Source organism: Ovis canadensis, chromosome 7 (genome assembly GCF_042477335.2).
Source record: "Ovis canadensis isolate MfBH-ARS-UI-01 breed Bighorn chromosome 7, ARS-UI_OviCan_v2, whole genome shotgun sequence".
NCBI lineage: Eukaryota > Metazoa > Chordata > Mammalia > Artiodactyla > Bovidae > Ovis > Ovis canadensis.
Window position 1 is genome coordinate 17,535,463 of NC_091251.1, and position 18,012 is coordinate 17,553,474.

General features: G+C 50.0%; 1 protein-coding gene across 19 annotated transcripts; it reads left to right on the top strand.

The window, feature by feature from the left end:
- Nucleotides 1–3,273: 3,273 nt before the first annotated feature.
- Nucleotides 3,274–17,978, top strand: KIAA1191 (KIAA1191 ortholog). 19 transcript variants are annotated; one of them, XM_069595294.1, is made up of 9 exons: nt 4,105–4,355; nt 5,363–5,475; nt 5,717–5,803; nt 8,934–9,112; nt 11,979–12,105; nt 14,079–14,203; nt 16,158–16,264; nt 16,415–16,557; nt 16,667–17,978. In XM_069595294.1, the coding sequence occupies exons 3-9, from the start codon at nt 5,776–5,778 to the stop codon at nt 16,873–16,875; spliced, it is 918 nt and encodes a 305-aa protein (XP_069451395.1). In that variant the 5' UTR covers nt 4,105–4,355; nt 5,363–5,475; nt 5,717–5,775; the 3' UTR covers nt 16,876–17,978. The 19 variants fall into 19 exon arrangements, with proteins under 19 accessions (XP_069451405.1, XP_069451395.1, XP_069451392.1 ...); XM_069595291.1 differs by having other exon boundaries at nt 4,114–4,355; nt 11,976–12,105; XM_069595305.1 differs by having other exon boundaries at nt 4,119–4,355; nt 5,717–5,822.
- The last annotated feature ends 34 nt before the right edge of the window (nt 17,979–18,012 follow it).

An 18,012-nucleotide genomic window follows, 5' to 3' on the forward strand; every position in this document is an offset into this window, starting at 1 on the left:
AGTTGAGACTTAAATTCTAGTCTGAAAGTTTGGACAATAATAGCAACCTTTCGAGGTTTTCCTGGAATTAAATACAGTGCACGCTCAGTCGTGTATGACTCTCTTGCAGCTCTGTGGATTGAAGCCCGCCAGGCTCCTCTGTCCATGGGATTTCCCAGACAAGAATACTGGAGTGGGTTGCCATTTCCACCTCCAGGGGATCTTCCCGACCCAGGGATCAAACTGTGTCTTTTGTGTCTCCTGCATTGGTAGGTGGATTCTTTACCACTGTACCACCTCAGAAGCCCTTAAATACGGTCAGAAATGTTAAAGCATCTATTGCAGTACAGCACATTCATATCTTAAGTTTCTAAAAAAGTCTTTCCAGTTTAGGGCAGGAGACTAGAAATGCCTAGCTCTTTGTAAGGCCGTTGTTAAGTTTTGCCAAAAGTGAAACTAGTTGTGAAAGTAGAAGGCGTGAAGAAGATAATTCCTTCCTCTTCTTTTTTTTCTTTTTTTTAAAAATAGTCTCTCTATTATCTTTAGGATAAATTTAGGAAGAAAATGTTTAAGGGAAGATTCAGTTCAGTTCAGTCGCTCAGTCGTGTCTGACTCTTTGTGACCCCATGAATCACAGCATGCCAGGCCTCCCTGTCCATCACCAACTCCTGGAGTTCACCCAGACTCACGTCCATTGAGTCAGTGATGCCATCCAGCCATCTCATCCTCTGTCGTCCCCTTCTCCTCCTGCCCCCAATCCCTCCCAGCATCAGAGTCTTTTCCAATGGGTCAGCTCTTCGCATGAGGTGGCCAAAGTATTGAAGGTTCAGCCTCAGCATCAGTCCTTCCAATGAACACTCAGGACTGATCTCCTTTAGGATGGACTAGTTGGATCTGCTTGCAGTCCAAGGGACTCTCAAGAGTCTTCTCCAACACCACAGCTCAAAAGCATCAATTCTTTAGCACTCAGCCTTCTTCACAGTCCAACTCTCACATCCATACATGACTACTGGAAAAACTGTAGCCTTGACTAGATGGACTTTTGTTGGCAAAGTAATGTCTCTGCTTTTGAATATGCTGTCTAGGTTGCTCATAACTTTTCTTCCAAGGAGTAAGCGTCTTTTAATTTCATGGCTGCAATCACCATCTGCAGTGATTTTGGAGCCCCCCAAAATAAAGTCTGACACTGTTTCCACTGTTTCCGCCTCTATTTCCCATGAAGTGATGGGACCAGATGCCATGATCTTCGTTTTCTGAATGTTGAGCTTTAAGCCAACTTTTTCACTCTCTTCTTTCACTTTCATCCAGAGGCTTTTGAGTTCCTCTTCACTCTCTGCCATAAGGGTGGTGTCACCTGCTATCTGAGGTTATTGGTATTTCTCCTGGCAATCTTGATTCCAGCTTGTGCTTCTTTCAGCCCAGCGTTTCTCATGATGTACTCTGCATATAAGTTAAATAAGCAGGGTGACATAGATCTATTAAATGTCCTTATTGAATATTGTTCTTTGGTGCTAGTGACCTTTCCCTAGCTGTTTGAACCAAGTGAAAAAGGTTAATAAAGCTCTACAGTAAAACAATCTGACTAAAAATAAAGCTGCATACTTAATGGAAAGCCTGGCCCTTTCATTATAAGTGGGAGAATATAACTGAATGTTTGATGAATGCAGAACTTTCATAAGATTTGAGACTATACCAGTTCAAGTTTAAAATAAAGAGGAAAAGAAGTTCAAAATGTACAGATCACCAGATGAGAGTATAAATTATATGGGAAAGTGTATATAAAATAGAAATTAAAGAGGTTGTGGGCATCCTAATGTCACATCTATACTGAAGATATAAAAAATTAAAGTGTCTTCCAATTTTGTATTTTTAACCAGAGAAAAGTTGTTTTCTGTGAATACTTCTGTTTACCAAAACAACCATTGACTTGGTTCTAAAAGAGTTAGATTATTTAAGTCCTGTAAGAATTTCATCTGAAATAGTTTTAGCAGCATACAGTATCAGTAATTATGATATGAAGTCAGCATAATGTTTGCATCTTCTAAAACTGGTTTGATATTTGCTTAGTGCAGTTTTACCCAATTATGTTAGTGACCTTGAGAATTAAAAAAAAAAAAAAAGTCGCAGCAGTGTCCTGTGAAAGAAGTTTCTGTAACCTGAAGTTAATTTAAAATTACTTATGATTGTCACTTATTTTGGGCTCCTAATAAAATCCAGTTACAATTTTAAGACCTGGCAAAATTCAGTTAAAATTTCTATTTGCTTTATTCAGAGTACCAAGGAGTAAATTTTCCCCCTAATTTGTTTATGGAGACCTACTTTTCATAAAGGACTTAAACAAAAGCATCTTGGGTCAAGGATTTGCATAAAATATTCGTTTCTCCCAATGCAGTTAAATGGATGCTCTTTCAGAAGATGTTCTTGCTTGCAAAGATGATCATAAAGTCATGCCTATTCCCATATGGAAGAAAATTTGTTATTTTCCAAAGGTTTAGGACAACCTGGGGCAGTTTTTTTGAGGAAGCTTCAAACAGCCCAAGAAAGAAAGGACTCTTTTGAGGATGAGAGTGATGCAGAGGCTTCTTGGAACAAAAAGATAAGCCAGAGGTCAAAGGGGAAGACTTGAGTTAGGTAGGGCTTGCCTAGTGGCTCAGCTGGTAAAGAGTCTGCCCGCATGCCAGAGACCTGGGTTTGTACCTGCGTTCGGACGATCCCCTGGAGAAGGGAAGGGCTACCCACTCCAATATGCTGGCCTGGAGAATTCCATGGACTATCCATGGGGTTGCAAAGAGTTGGACATGACTGAGGGACTTTGACTCACTCACTGAGTTAGGTAAGAGATGGGAGGGGTGGTAACAGGAGTGGGTGGCTCAGTAGCTTTGGCCCAAGGGAAGGAATGTGGGGAGGTGAACTTAGATAGGTCACCAGAGGTCCCTTCACTGATATGAAGGGATGTGGGATGTTATTGGCAGAGGGGAGTCACTGAAGTCTTCATAGGAATCAGATAAAGACGTTTCTGATTTAAGAATATCAGCATGACCACAATGTTCTGGGTAAATTTAGGGTAGGAAGAAATTGTGGGCAGTCGTTTTAGGATGAGATGGCAAAACTGAGTGAAGAAAATTATACCTATCCTTACATCACCTGTAATTGCCTAAGATAAGATTCACCTGGAGAGCTTTTAATTATTGCAGATTATCCCGATTTTCATCCGCGAGTGGTCACCCCAGTAGGACTGGCATCTGACAGGGAATTGATCATTTTAAAAACAGTTCCATGTGGTTTTATCTCCAGATGGCTGGGGAAATGCTGAATATTCATTGGAAGGACTGATGCTGAAGCTCCAATACTTTGGCTATCTGATGGGAAGACCTAACTCATTGGAATTGACCCTGATGCTGGGAGTGATTGAAGGCAAAAGGAGAAGGGGGTTGCAGAGGATAAGATGATTAGGTAACATCACCAACTCAATGGACGTGAATTTGAGCAAACTGCGGGAGATAGCAAAAGACCGGATCTTCACTGGCCGTAGTGTATGCTGTCCCAAAGAGCTGGACGCAACTTAGCGACCGAACACCACCACCACCACCTAGAAGAGGCAGGCGCTGCTTGCTTCTTGTTTTGGTCCTGCTTACAAGTATGAACCCTGCTACTAATATGAACCCAGCAGTTCCTGGAAGAGGGTCCCTGCTCACTTCAGGTCTTCTTAGTCAAAGTGCCTTCACATCTCTCTGAACGTCAACTTCCCTAAATGAAAAAGGTTTGAGAGTGTCACTTTACCGTGCTATCTCAGTCTGTCCTCAGCCTGTCACAGGCCCAGGCATAGAATTCTGGTCAGTTCAGTTCAGTCGCTCAGTCGTGTCCGACTCTTTGCGACCCCATGAATCGCAGCACTCCAGGCCTCCCTGTCCATCACCAACTCCAGGAGTCCACTCAGACTCACATCCATCGAGTCCGTGATGCCATCCAGACATCTCATCCTCTGTCGTCTGGTCAAAGGGCGCTTTTCTTCTGGGAGCTGGCGAGTTAGACACACGGAGCCCTGACCCCAAGACCGTCAGTGCCCGTGGTGATCCCGGGGCTTGCCGGGTCGTGGACTACCACTCCCAGCATGCTCCGAGCCCCGCCCTCATCCTGCCAGGTCTCGCGTGAAGTGACGCAGCCTCGGGAGAGTTTATCAGGGAGGCTGCCGGCCGCTGGTATCCTGTTCTCCCTCCCAGGTTGGCGTCGGGGACCCTCTGTGTCGCCACAGGCACAGCGCCGCTCACACCATGGCTTGGATCCGGACTGCGCAACAGCCTTTCGAGAGACGTGGGTCTTTGGAGCCTCTTTAGTCCCGGGCCGCAGGCAGCTCCGCGGCGGCGGCGGACGGAAAGGTAACTGGAGGAGCCGGGCCTGCCCTCCCGGGGGCTCGGGCTCCGCTGTTTAGGACGGCCTGGCCCCCGTCCCCGCCAGGCCCGGGCCTGGGGCCTCGCGCTGCCCTCCCTCAGGCGGGCTTACTCAGGCTCGGAGCTTGGCTGGACCGCACCGGGCAGCTTTCGCTCCGCCTTCTGTGCGGGGGGGGACGGCGGGTTCCTCCCACCGCGGGGTTCCTCAGCGATGACGCCCCCGCGGCCCCGGCCCCCGGCCCCGCTTCTACCAAGCCGGCCTGGTCCTGGACCACCCTTGCCCGCCTTCAGCTCCCCAGCCTCCTCCTTGCCTTGCCCCGGGAAACCTTCATCTTGAGCCAGCCCCTGCCCCTAATCTCCGTAGTCTTCTTAAGCCTCGCTGGGTGGAAGAGGCGGTGAGTCAGCCCAGGCCTTTCGCCTCCTGGTGGCGTTGTCTTGCCTCTGGTAAAGGAGAAGTCAGAGCTCTGCGGGGCAGGGGGAGGGCCGGGCCCCGGGAAGTGGAAGGGGAGGTGGCCTTGTCGGAACGCTCCCTGGCCTCCGAGGTTGATGGAGCTTTGGCTTCTGCGATGCTCTTTACGTGGTTGCCGTCTGAGCTTCATCACGGTAGGGGGGCCAGTGTAGCAAGTTGAAAGCTAATAACGGCTTCCTCAGAGCTTTGCCTTACAGATGGGCCACTTATCTGTGACCTTGGACAAGTCACTTCTCCTTTTTAGTTTCTTCTAAAGTGGGAGTAAACAATGGATTGCTCCAAGGGTTAAAACACAAGATAAGCGTTGTCTGAGTATCAGTCAGTACTAGCAACAAAGAATGAATTGATTGACTTGATCCCTGGCCGCTTGCTGTGGGTCAGGTTATTTTGACCCTGAGCCCTAACTTACTGAAAAATAAAATGAGTATAGTATCTCTTTTTAGGGTGTTGTGGCAAAAACATGAAATACAGGGAGATGTTTGGCAGACTCTGCAGGGCTGTGCCAACGCTGGTTATTTGTTCTCAGAACCTCTGGAATGGATGGACTCTTCCTGAGCAGTTTCGCTAATTTGCAGCAGCTGGACAATGCTCCTCATTGATAGCTGTCTGTCGGCATAATCGTCGCATCATCTCTCTCTGGTAAGGGGACCTTTTCACTCTGCATGGCGTCTTTGTCATATCATGGGTGTTAAGATCAGTGACGGGTACGCTGAGTCCTTTGACTCTATCCTTTTTTTTTTTTTTCTCCCTTGGCATGTTTGTCACTCATCGGCTCTTTATGTGTTAAAGCCATAAAACTCTGTGTGCCTGTTGAAAGAACAGCATTGGAGCTAGTCTTTGGTGTTCCCTGTAAGAAAATACCCTTTGTTATTTTTATTAGGTGGCGGGGAACTCAGCTCAAAATCTGTGTAGGAAAAGCGCCTGGATCCCAGTCTTTCAATGGCTTCGAGACAACCAGAAGTGCCTGGTAAACTTAGTTCTTTTTGGTAAAGTTATGTTTTACCCTTTAAGGTTTTAAACTAGACAGAAACCACTTTTTCTGAACCAGATGTTAATAGTTACTCTCTGCCATTCAGACTTACTATTTAAATGATGCCAGTCTATTATCTTATTAATATAATCCTATTAAATGATTAGTATTATCTTATTATCACATTAAATCTTAACATATTATCTTATTAACCCACCCAGGGTGTGAACGCAAAATCTAACTTGAAAGAGTACCCTTATTGCACTTAGTAGTAGTAGTTAGTCGAGTCTGACTCTTTGCAACCCCATGGACTGTAGCCCACCAGGCTCCTCCCTCCATGGGATTCTCCAGGCAAGAGTACTGGAGTGGGTTGCCATTGCCTTCTCCAGGGGAATCTTCCCGACCCAGGGATGGAACCTGGGGCTCCCGCGTTGCAGGCAGACGCTTTACGCTCTGCACCACCAGGGAAGCCCTGTTGTGCTTAAGCATATGACAGATTTGTCAGTTTCTTACATATCAAGTCAAAATTCAGAATAGTTCTTGTACCAAAATGACTAAACTCACCCCTTTTTTTTTTTTGTGAGGAGGAGGTAGGAGATTGGGAGGAATGAAAGTCAAAGCAAAAAAGACACCAGCCTGATTTCAAGGCACCTTGAACTTAGTTATGAGAATATTCACTGCAATTAGTGAGTCCTGGGTTCTTTACAGGGTGGTAATTTCTGGGTTAGTGAAGTCATTGATCCTTCCTTAGACTGTTTCAGTGGGAGTGGTTAGTGATTTTTAAAATCTGAATCACTCAATTTTTAAAACAAATTTAAAAATCTGTTCATCATCATCCTGGCTGCACTGGTCTTCGTTGTGGTGTTGCGGGCTGCTTTCTCCAGTTGCGGCGCCTGCAGGCCTGCCTTGGTAGTTGGGGCACGGGCTCTCCAGTGAAGGTGCACTGGCTTCGTTGCCCCATAGCGTGTGGGATCTTAGTTCCTGGCTAGGGAGTGAACCCCTGTCCCCTGCCCTGGAAGGTGGGTTCTTAACCACTGGACCACCCGGGAAGTCCCTGAGTCAGTTTTTGAGTCTCAGTATAGGTGATGGTGCCTGTCTCTCCGGGTTACTGTGCAGGTCAAACATCAAATAAATGAAAATTGTGAATCAAAAGTTAATATCGAATAGTTACTTACTGCCCAGAAAAATTTTTGTTTTCTTATTTATGGGAATATGTGTGAAAGTTGCTCAGTTGTATCCGACTCTTTGCGACAGTCCATGGAATTCTCCAGGCCAGAATACTGGAGTGGGTAGCCATTCCCTTCTCCAGGGGATCTTCCCAACCCAGGGACCCAACCCAGGTCTCCCACATTGCAGGCGGATTCTTTTCCAGCTCAGCCACTGGGGAATATATTTCCTCATAAATACTACCTGACTTTATTATTTTTAGGAAGGCTATTGGGATGTCTTTAAGATGTTTGTGAAATTGCTCCCAAATTAAGTGGAGGGATAGGAGTCTCCCCTCTGTCTTTCGGTACGGATCCATCCTGAGTCTCAGCCTCCCGTCAGCTTGTGCTTGTTTGTCTTTCGCTGTGGTTGTGCTGACTGTAACCTCCCTGTGGGCGTCTGGGCCCCAGGGTTGCATGCACCAGGTTGCTGCTTGAAGGGTGGGGAGCATGGAGGGTGTGAGTGCTGGCTGGTTTCACCTCATGCTTGCTAGTGGGGTGTTTAAGATCTGTGCCTCAGTTTCCCAGGCTGGAAAAGGGGAAGAATATCTGCTTAATGAGGATTAGAAAAGATGAGGGATGCGTGCTTGACAAGGAAGGTACTTGGTAATTGTTATTTGCTTTTGTGTGTGTTTTGAGTGAGATAATCCACATACTATACAATCAGCCATTTTAAAGTGAACAGGTCAGTAGCGATCTTTAGTGACAGAGCTGTGCAACCATCACCACTGCCTAACTCCAGAATATTTTCTCACCCCCAAAAGGAAGCCTTGTCCCTGCAGTGGTCATGCCTTATCCCTGCCTTGGCTCCTCCCTCCACCCAGTTCCAGGCAACTACTAATCCTCTTTCTAAGGATTTGTTGGTAATTGTTACAAATCATAATAGTAAGGGTAACTGCTTGTCCCACTCTGTTTACATAGAATGTCTTTGCTGGTTTGGGACTTAACTGCCACACAGGTTGATGTTTTGGAGAAAGTGGTTGTGTAATTATAGCAAGAGGAAACTGTCAGCCTGAAGGCAGGATCGGGCATTAGTCCTGGTTTGAAAGGATCCACAAACAAAGTGAACTTTGCTCCCTGGTCTGGTAGAGCTGAGCGCGCCCTGGAAGTGGGAGCCTGGGTCAGGGTGGGGCGTTCCAGTGGGCAGGAATAGCAGGGTCAGCTGGTAGTGCTTCGAGAGAACAGTAGCCAGTAGTTTCTGGATGGACATTGCCTTTGCTCTTTTGAGTCATAGGGAACATTTGAAACTGTTTTGGACGCTGCTGGACACCCAGTGTGCCCAGCACGTCATATTGCTCGTTTTCTGAGGAGATGTAGGAAAGGCAGGATCTGTCACCTCTGAGCCTTCACTCACTCGTCTGTAGTATAAAATGGGAACAAAACTTCATGCTTTTTTTGGGGGTGGGTGGTGCAGGCCATGAGGCTTATGGACTCTTAGTTCCCTGACCCTGGATTGAACCTGGGGCCTCAGCAGTGAAAGTGCCAAGTCCTAACCACTGGACTGCCAGGGATTCCTAAGACTTCATATCCTCAGTTTTGCCTGAGTTGAGATGCTTGGGATTGCCACGGGGGTGATGGCCTAAAGAATACAAGCTTTGAAATCAGGTGGGTTTGGGTTTTGATTCCTTACTGCACTTTGAAGTTATGTGACCTGGCTCAGGTAAATTGAATTGTTTGGTTTCCTAATCCATGAAGATGGATTAGGGCCGCTGTGTGGGTGAAGTGGAGAATCCAAAGTGGCAGGCCGAGAGGAACGGCTTTGTCCTGTTTCCTTACCTTGCCTGGGTTAGCTGTTCCAGAACCAGCTGCTATTGCTTTGTCCCAGAAGTGTTTCAGAGCCTTCCTGCCTACAGACAAATTAGTTTAAAGCTACCAGTATGTTCAGCTGGTAAACCCATCCTGACCAGTGTCTCTGTTCTTAGCTCTTGAGCCTAGTGGGCCTCTAGGCAAGATGTCCCTGCCCATCGGGATGTACCGCCGGGCATTCAGCTATGATGATGCCCTTGAGGACCCTACACCCATGACTCCTCCTCCATCGGACATGGGCAGCATCCCCTGGAAGCCAGTGATTCCAGAGCGCAAGTATCAGCACCTCGCCAAGGTATCTGACCCTGCCGAGTGCCGCTGGCAGGCCCAGCCCCTTCCTTCTGCTTCCTCTGCTCCTGAAGCCGCCGGTGGCTCCCAGCACCCAGCGAATGGGGCACCCACTCATCTTTGTACATGTTAATGTTCCCTGTGGGGTTGGTGGGCCTCTTTTCCTTTATCATTTTAAACTAGCGTGGCCCTGTCTTCTCTCGTTACCCGCCCCTGCCGTTTCCACAGTATTAAGTCCAAGCTCCTTAGTCTTAGTCTGGATTTGCATGGTCCTGGTCCTCTGAACACCATGCGCCCCACATGCCGTGATCCAGCCTTGCCAGTTTCCTAAGATTTCTTGTGCTTAATAGGGTGTTGGATGCCTCTGAATCTCTGCTTGTCACTGCTCCGATTGCCTGGAACAGTCCCAGTCCCCGTCCTGTCCCATCTGCCTGACAGACGGCATCCTTTGAGTCTTAGCTCGATCTCAGTCTCCTCTGTGGTCTTCCTCTGTCCTCCCAGTAAACTGTCCCCCTGCTTTTCAGGTCTCCAGTGTCCTCTGGACCCTGTCAGCATCCCTGCTGTGTTACGGCACCCTCCATTAGCATATTGGGGGCAGGGCTGCGTCTGATCTGTATCCCTCTGCAGCATCTGGTGGAGGGCGTGGCAGATGTGCTGCGCTGCTCCTCGTGCGGTCCTGTCTCGGGTGCCTGTCCTGTGCCGTCCCCGGGAAGCTGCCTCCCTGTTGGCCCTCCTGCCGCAGGCACACGCGCGGATCTGCGCTCACAGCCCTTTGTGCAGCTGGGCTCATGCTTCTTACATGTTGGCTGCAGGCTTGTTATTGGAGCCTCTGCTTCCTGACTGTCTGTTCTCACCTCTGACTTCCCACGACCAAGATGCCAGAAAGTGGTCCCATTGCCTGAATTAGCTGGTGCTTCTGCTGCTGCTAAGTCACATCAGTCGTGTCCGACTTTGTGCGATCCCATAGACGGCAGCCCAACAGGCTCCCCCGTCCCTGGAACTCTCCAGGCAAGAACACTGGAGTGGGTTGCCATTTCCTTCCCCAATGCTTGAAAGTGAAAAGTGAAAGTGAAGTCACTCAGTCGTGTCCAACTCTTAGCAACCCCATGGACTGCAGCCCACCAGGCTCCTCCATCCATGGGATTCTCCAGGCAGCAGTACTGGAGTGGGTGCCATTGCCTGAATTAGCTAGCCTTGCCCAGTTCAGGTGACTCCTCCTTACCCACACCTGCGGTCGCGCTGCACTGTGGGGTCGTGTGACGGCTCGGGTCCTGAGGGCAGGTAAAGCCCCTGTGTAAGCAGCCCTGGGGGTGAACCCCGAACAGCCTGTTCCCCTGCCGTGAGCCTGGCCTCACCCCTGAGGCAGCGTCTCATGTGAGAGATGAAAATACTTTTGTCATGGAGCTGCTGTGGGGATTAAAGAAGAGATAGCAGGGAGGCTCCCATCTTCTGTGTGGAGCTGATGCTGTGACTGGCTCCCAGCCCGCCTCTCTCGGTAGAGCCGTATCTGAGCCTTCCTTTCTAACGGGGGTGCCCCACTCACCCGCGCCCGCCCTGTCAGGCTCTTAGAATGGGGCGCCTCTTGCCGTCGCCATGAAGGAGTCCCCTGCAGCTCCAGGGCGCATTCCCCACATTAGTCATCTACCAAGATCTGACCCAGTCAGCTACTGAGGTGGAAGCACTCTGTAAAAAGTGCTGGCAGTACCAGGAGAGAAGGGCCCGGCAGCGGCCGGTGGCGCCACAGCAGCAGGCTCCCGGGACTGGAGCAGGGGATAATAAGCGCGGCTCCTGATGGGGCTTGGGGCTTGGGCGGCCCGCCACCCTCTGCATCTGTGAAGGCTCCTGCCTGCTTCACGAGGCAAAGAATGTGCGTCCAGTCTTCGGCTGTGCCCCAGCTGGGACAGCTGACATTTGGAACAGCCGTTCTCCACGGGGAGCCCAGCCCCACTCTGCGTGCATGCTTCCGCTGGTCCTAACTCTCTACGCCCTAGGCATCCGCGTCCCCACCCGCAGCTGTCCTCCAAGTGAGGAAGCAGAGGTTTATTTAGGTTTTACTCGAGTTAGTTAGATTGTGGCTGAGAAGTTTAAATCCTGTTTTGTAACAGGGACACATTTCAGTACTTTCCGTCTACTCCCCTCCTTTCTGACCATATTTCCTCTCAGCTCCTTTGGAGAAGCAGAGAATAAGGAGGAAGCCCACTTCTCTGCTTCCAGTCAGCGCCGAGCACCGCGTCAGGTGCTGAGCTGAGGGAAGGCAGCATGCTCCAGCTTGCTCGCGTGAAAGATGAAGCGCTATGGAGACTTTCTGGTGTGTTTTAAAGGACCATTATTGGACCTTTAGAGCCGTGGTCCAGAAAGTGTGGTCTCGGGACCTGCAGCAACAGCATCACTTGGGGGTTTGTTGGAAATAACGTTCTTGAGCCCCTGCCCAGACCTCCTGAATCCCCTCTGGGTGGGGCCCAGCAGTTGTTTAACAAGCCCTCCAGTGGATGCTGGCGCTCGGCAGGGTTCCAGAACTACTTAGTAGATGCAGTGGTTAATCGCGCAAAAGCAGGGATGGTGCTCGGGACACAGTCAACGCCTAGTGATAGGTCTCCTCTGCGTCCTTAGGGCGTGGTAATATAGTGTACTGGACAGTCTGGGAGGACAGTAAAGCCCAGGGCTTCCGATTCTGGCCCTCCCACTTCTATGAGTATGTAAATACAGGCTCTCTGTATCATCTCATATGTGCTGTCGCTGTGCATCATCTATAGCTAACCAGGTGGGGATGACAGCCCCCTTCACGTGTTTCCTCACAGATCTGATTGCTCCTGAAGGGGGGGTGAGGCTGTGACTCTGTGTCTGGCTCACGCGCCCCCTCCCATCTTGAGCAGGTGGAGGAGGGAGAGCCCAGCGTCTCCCCACGCGCCCCGGCCCCACTGCCGGCCACTCACAGTGCAGAGAAGGCCCCTGTGGTGAAGGCCAAAGCAACCCATGTCATCATGAGCTCTTTGATCACAAGTAAGCCTCTGCGCCCTCGGAATAGAGTCAAGTGGGGCGGGGGAGAGCTGAGCCCCCGCAGCCAGCTGCCAGGGGCTCTGCATGCCCACCTGCCTCAGTGTCTGTCCTCAGCAAGCCCCGCCGAGGCCAGCCTGAAAAGGCGGGAGATTGACCCAGCGCTCAGGATTGTGGTTCATTCGGGGCACTCCCGCTGCTCTTTTGCTACGGCCTTGCTTTCCCCCGTCCATCAGTGTGGCCTGGGGCAAGTTGCCTTAACTGTGGCGGCTGTTCCCCCTCCAAGAGGTGGGGGATCTGGCCCGCAGTAGGTGGCAGGGTTAGATAGCACAGTGCTCAGGGGCCAGGGGCTTCTGCTGCTGCTGTCTCAGGCTCTGCTAGAGGAGACCCCCTCAGGCATCACCCACCTGCCCTGCGCTTTTTAAAATTAAATGGCTCAGAGTTGTTCTTTTTCCTGGACCTTGAGGCACCAGTCTTTAGTCTTAAGAATATGTGATTTATGGTCCTGATGAGACTAGAAACAAGATAGCCTGAATTAGAAACATCCTGACAAGTTCTCTAAACTCAGTGGTTCTGGAGGGTCCTTGTAGTTGCCATGGGAGGTTAACAGTTAATAGATACAGAGCTCTGCTTGTCCGCAGCAGCCTCTGCTGGGGGCAGGGCACGTTGGAGGTCAGAAGCCCTTGTTTATGAGCTCGGGGAGGGCGCCAATTAGTCTTGGGCAATTCCTGAAGAGCTCACCCGGGAACCGAAAGTTCAGACTCTTACCTGGACTTAGTTTCTTATTCACACAGAAATGCACTGTTTGAATCAGCAGCTACTACTTGTATTTTGCAACCTTGAGAATGTGTCCTGGCAGTGTTAAGAAGCTTAGTCATTGTTCTTTCTGAGCAGTAGAACTTGTTTATTGAAAATACAGGTTACCAACAGCATAAAACATCGTAGAACCCCAGTATATATTGTTATCACTCAGATACTTATTTGGCTTAGTTATGTCCACCTGTAAGCATATTTTTATATAATTGTAGGTATAATAAACCGTTTTATTTTTTCAGCTAATACTGCCATAAACTTTTGATGTTGGTATAATCTTAATTTTTTAAAAAAGCTGCATTTAAATTAGTGTATTCATGAAGAAGTCCTTTCCTGCTTTTAAAATTTTCAGGTGACTACCTGGCAAGACTGGAAAACACCTTTATACATTTAGTGTGTGTCTGTTTTCCCTTGCTTCTACTTCTGATGGAAATAAACTAGCCTCTTGGAAGGGGAAGAACTAAGTCCTGAAGGGCCTGTGGCGTCTGCACTTTTGGCCCACAGCCGCCACATTCTCACCCATGAGGGGTGTATTACGCAGAGTGTGCAGGTCAGGCAGAAATTCCAGTCGTCCAGGGCGTCACTGACACCGGTGATGAGACGATCAGATGCTGTGCCAGGCCCTGTGGCGGGCAGCCGCGCGCACCGTGGGAAGCACCGCATCGGTAGACCTCGGCCAGTTCAAGGCACATTCTCTCGGGTTCAGATCTAACTGCTACCCTGGTGCCGCCTGGCCTAAGCGTGGCCTGGTTTCTCTTTGGGCAGAGGTCTGAGAGAGGGTGGTGAGTCTCTGAGAAAGCTTTGTGTTGGAGAGCTCGCACTGTCTCTGAATGTCTGCTGCCTTCTCCGTGTCGCGTGTCTAAATATGAGTGACAGAAAATGTCCTGGGGTACGAATGAGAGGACAGTAAGGAGTGTTTCCCTGGAGTTTGGCCGGCTGTCTCTTTAGGAGTAACCTGCTCTTTAGCTTGGGTCAGGGGGCTTCCTTCTGCTCAGAGACGCTCTGTGGGAGATTGAGAATTGCTGCCATGACGCCTGTCTGGGGGATCCTCTCTCAGACAGCCAGTGTGAGCTCTTGCTCCCGGGGAGAATGGTGGCTATGTTATCTCCCCCAGGTTGTGATGGGAGGTGGGGGATGGCCATGACTGTCATGTCCTCTGTCCCCAGAACAGAACCAGGAGAGCATTCATCGTTTTGAGCAACAGGCAGGGCTGCGAGATGCCGGCTACACCCCACACAAGGGCCTCACCACTGAGGAGACCAAGTACCTGCGAGTGGCAGAAGCACTCCACGTAAGCTTGTTCTTAGGGACTGAACACACGCAGACCCTCGTCCTCTACAGCCTGAGTGCGGCTGTGGTTCAGGAGTTCCCGCTCAGCTAGTTGGGGGTTGAGGAGAGTGGTGGGGAGAGACTTGAATGAGGAATTTAGAGCTGGTTTAGTCCCCCTCCAGAGTGGTTGCACTTTAGCTGAAAGGTCCAGGGCTCTCAACCTCGTTTCTGCTTATCTGCCTATAAAGCTTGGGTCGGAGGGTCAGATGAGATTCTGGGCTGATCCGTGTGAGCACGTGATGAACAGCAGAGCCAACGTGGGTCACTCTGTGCTAGTGAGTGACCGAGGGTGAGAAAGGAGAGTTGGGAACCTCAGAGGTAACACTGGATGAGAAGGAGTGTCAGGTTCTAATTTAATTTTAAAAAAATTTAGATAGTGTAGAATTGGGATGTTTCTGCTCTTTGATTTTTAAAATTGGAACAAATAAAGAATTTTCAGTAAGGCTTTTGTTGTTTAGTCACGAAGTCCTGTCTGACTCTTCACAACCCCGTGGACTGTGGCCCACCAGGCTCCTCTGTCCACGGGATTTCCCAGGCAAGAATACTGGAGTGGGTTGTCATTTTCAATTTCTCCAGAGCATCTTCCTGAGCCAGGGATTGAACCCATCTCTCCTGTACTGGCAGGCAGATTCTTTATCACTGAGCCACCTGGGAAGCCCCTTCAGTAAGGTTTATAATGACCAAATGTATCAATAAAATAGTTTTAAATGATTTTCTTTCAGGGACTATCATTTTATAATTAATGCTGCTTTTAAGATTTATCAAGCACTCATATTCACTTCATCTTATTAATCCTCTGACATAGACTCTATTATCCGTGTTTTGTAAATGAAGAAACGGGTTTAAGGTTATGTATTTAAACATCCACAGTATCTGAACTCAAATCTCTGGATACCCTATTCCCTGTGGATTCTTTCTCATATTCCAGAATCTTCTAAGAATTTGGCTCCTGAAGGGGCTTACTCGGAGGCGTGATATACAATATATAGAAGGAGGAATAATGTAGTTAGTGGCCTGTGGCAGAGATACAAGACACTGTAGACGATGGTTGCCTTTTGTAATGAGTGTCCCGAATGATTTTTGCACACACATAAAACTGTGCCGTGGGGGAGTCAGGGCTGGTTTGGTGTCCAGCTGAGGCTCTCAGACGAGACATGCTTTTGGAGGAGCTCCGTCAGCCTTTGACACCGACAGCTTTCCAGGGTGCCATTCCGAACTCACGTGCCCAGTTCACCCCATGCACCCATGGAGCTGAGTCCGGCACATCTTCTGCATCTTGGTCGCAGAACATGAGGATGGCTGAGATGCCAGCTCACATAGCTTCCCATGCTGAGGATGGAGAGGATTCACACGTGGGCACTTAAGCGTAGCCTGGGCATTGGCATACTAGCCCCGGGGCATGGAGATGTGTGAAAGCCTTGGCCCAGGAGCAGTGAGACAGGCAGGCTTGTCTCCCCGGGAAATTGCTGGTCTGTGGTTAGGCATCTGTTTACTGCACCCAGAGCACCGGGTGGCTGGGTACGGGAGGGAGAGGCTCACAGAGGGAGCGTTGAGCTGGAGAGAGTGGTGCGCCGAGGCTGGGCCTAGGAGAGGCAGGGAGGGGCGCTGAGGAGGGCCCACGGCGGGGCTTCTGGCTCCTCCACTTACTGGCTGTGAATGTGTGGAAATCAGAAGCTCTGGTGTGAAGTTAGTACAGAGATGTTTGAGATGTATTTGATGAAAACATGTTTTTAAAAGACGGCCTTTTACCTAGCACGGCAGAGCCGGAGAACATCTGTCCTGTAACCCAGAGGGCGCGCCTGCGGACATGTCCTTTTCCTGAAGTCAGAGTGAGGCAGGTTGTTTGCACCCTGACTTGGCTGTCTTGTATCTGCTCTGACTTTCACAAAGTCTCTCTTCTGAACCCATGTGAGCAGAAACTAAAGCTCCAGAGTGGAGAGACAGCAAGAGAGGAGAGGCAGCCGGCGTCCACGCAGTCCACCCCGAGCAGCAGCCCCCAGGCCTCCCCTAAGCAGAAGAGCAGGTGAGCACCTCGCCGGCCCCAGCAGCCGGGGGCTCAGCCCGAGGCTTCCAAGTCAGGGGCGGGAGCTGGCGGCCCCTGGCCTCAGCAGGGAACACTTCTAGAGCTGGAGCAAAAGGGTGTGTTACCTGGCATTTTATCCTTTCTCTTCAGAGGCTGGTTCACTTCTGGTTCTGCCACAGCCTTACCTGGCCCCAGTCTTAGCACCATGGATTCTGGAAGCGGGGATAAAGACAGAAGCTCAGCTGATAAATGGAGCCTCTTTGGACCGAGATCCCTCCCGAAGTCTGAGTCAGGTGGGGCACCCTCTTCCCTAAAGAAAGCAGCGTGGCGGGCGTTTGACCACGTTTGCTGGTAACTGCCGACAGATCTTGAAATTGTCTGCTCTGTGGTTTCCTTCTGCAGGAGGCTTTGCCATCCAAGCCTACAAAGGAGCCCAGAAGCCTTCTCCAATGGAAGTGATGCGCGGACAAGCCACCCGGAGGACGGAGGAGCCAGCAACGTTCAAGCCGCCCAAGATGGATATCCCAGTGATGGAAGGGACGAAGCAGCTGCCGCGGGCCCACAGCCTCAAACCCCGGGACTTGAATGTTCTCACACCCACTGGCTTCTAGAGCTTTCTGTCCCGGGGGCTCTGCATCGAGGGTATCGAGCCCAGCTCCCTTTACCTTGGCTCTGACATAGGAAAAGTTTTGTCTTTGTGAAAATCAGACTGAGGCTAGATGGAGACATAATTGGTTTTTGCGAAACATTAGTGCAAAGCTTGTCCTTGTGTGGAAAAGCCATTTTGTATTGCTTTAACGTTAGACTAAACTTGAGCAGTGGTGTATGGGGACCTCCCCAGAACTTGGACCACTGCTTACTAGGTGACTGTCTGTGTTGTTCCAAAACCAAGGCTTCAGGATTCCTTCACCACTGTCCAGGTGCGCGTGGACAGACCATGGCGAGGGGATGTCCGTGGACTAGCGCAGGCGGCTTCGGCCCTCACGGCTGTGCTGGTGCTGGTGCTGGGTGCTCCGGTCTGGTCAGTCAGGGAACCCAAGGCCTGCTTGAGATCTGGGTAGGGCTAGGAGCCAGCCCCGGCAGGGACCCCCCGCTTGTGCTGGCACCGGCGTCTCCTCGCGTCCTGGGGGACCTCGTGGGCCTGTGTCCCGCAGCCAGCCCTTGCTGTGGGACCTCTGGGGCCTGTGCTGTGGGAGGGGTGCTTCTCTTCTGCGTGTCACAGAACAAACACTAGTCTTAACACATCCTTTGTTGCACTTTAAAGTGACATTAATTTAGCTTCCATTTGCTGCAGTTGGAATGTAGTCTTGAGGTTCATGGGAAACTGCTGTCACTCTAGTTTGATTTTCTTGCTCAGGCTAGGGCTTCGAAATTTTTTTCCTGGGAGGCAGAAGAATAAAAAAATTTCTGTATGCAATCATTTTCCCCTCAAATGAGCCTCATGCCTTCGTAAACATACCTCGCTGAGGAAGGAACTGGGGAAGCCACTCTCTCATTTCTCTTCACTGTACACGTGCAGCCACTGTCTTGAACACCATCCGTTCCTGCTGTCTCTTGCCTTTGGACGGTATTGTGTCTACACAAGGAGCCGAGCTGACCTTCCCCCAGAGACACCCTGGAGTCTCAAATGATCAGAATTAATTTATTTGTGTCTTCTGTTATGCTTGTATCTCTTACTTGTTTTGACAATAAAAATCCGTACTACTTTCTCAAATGTAGATGGAAGTTTTTTTTCATTAAGTTACTCC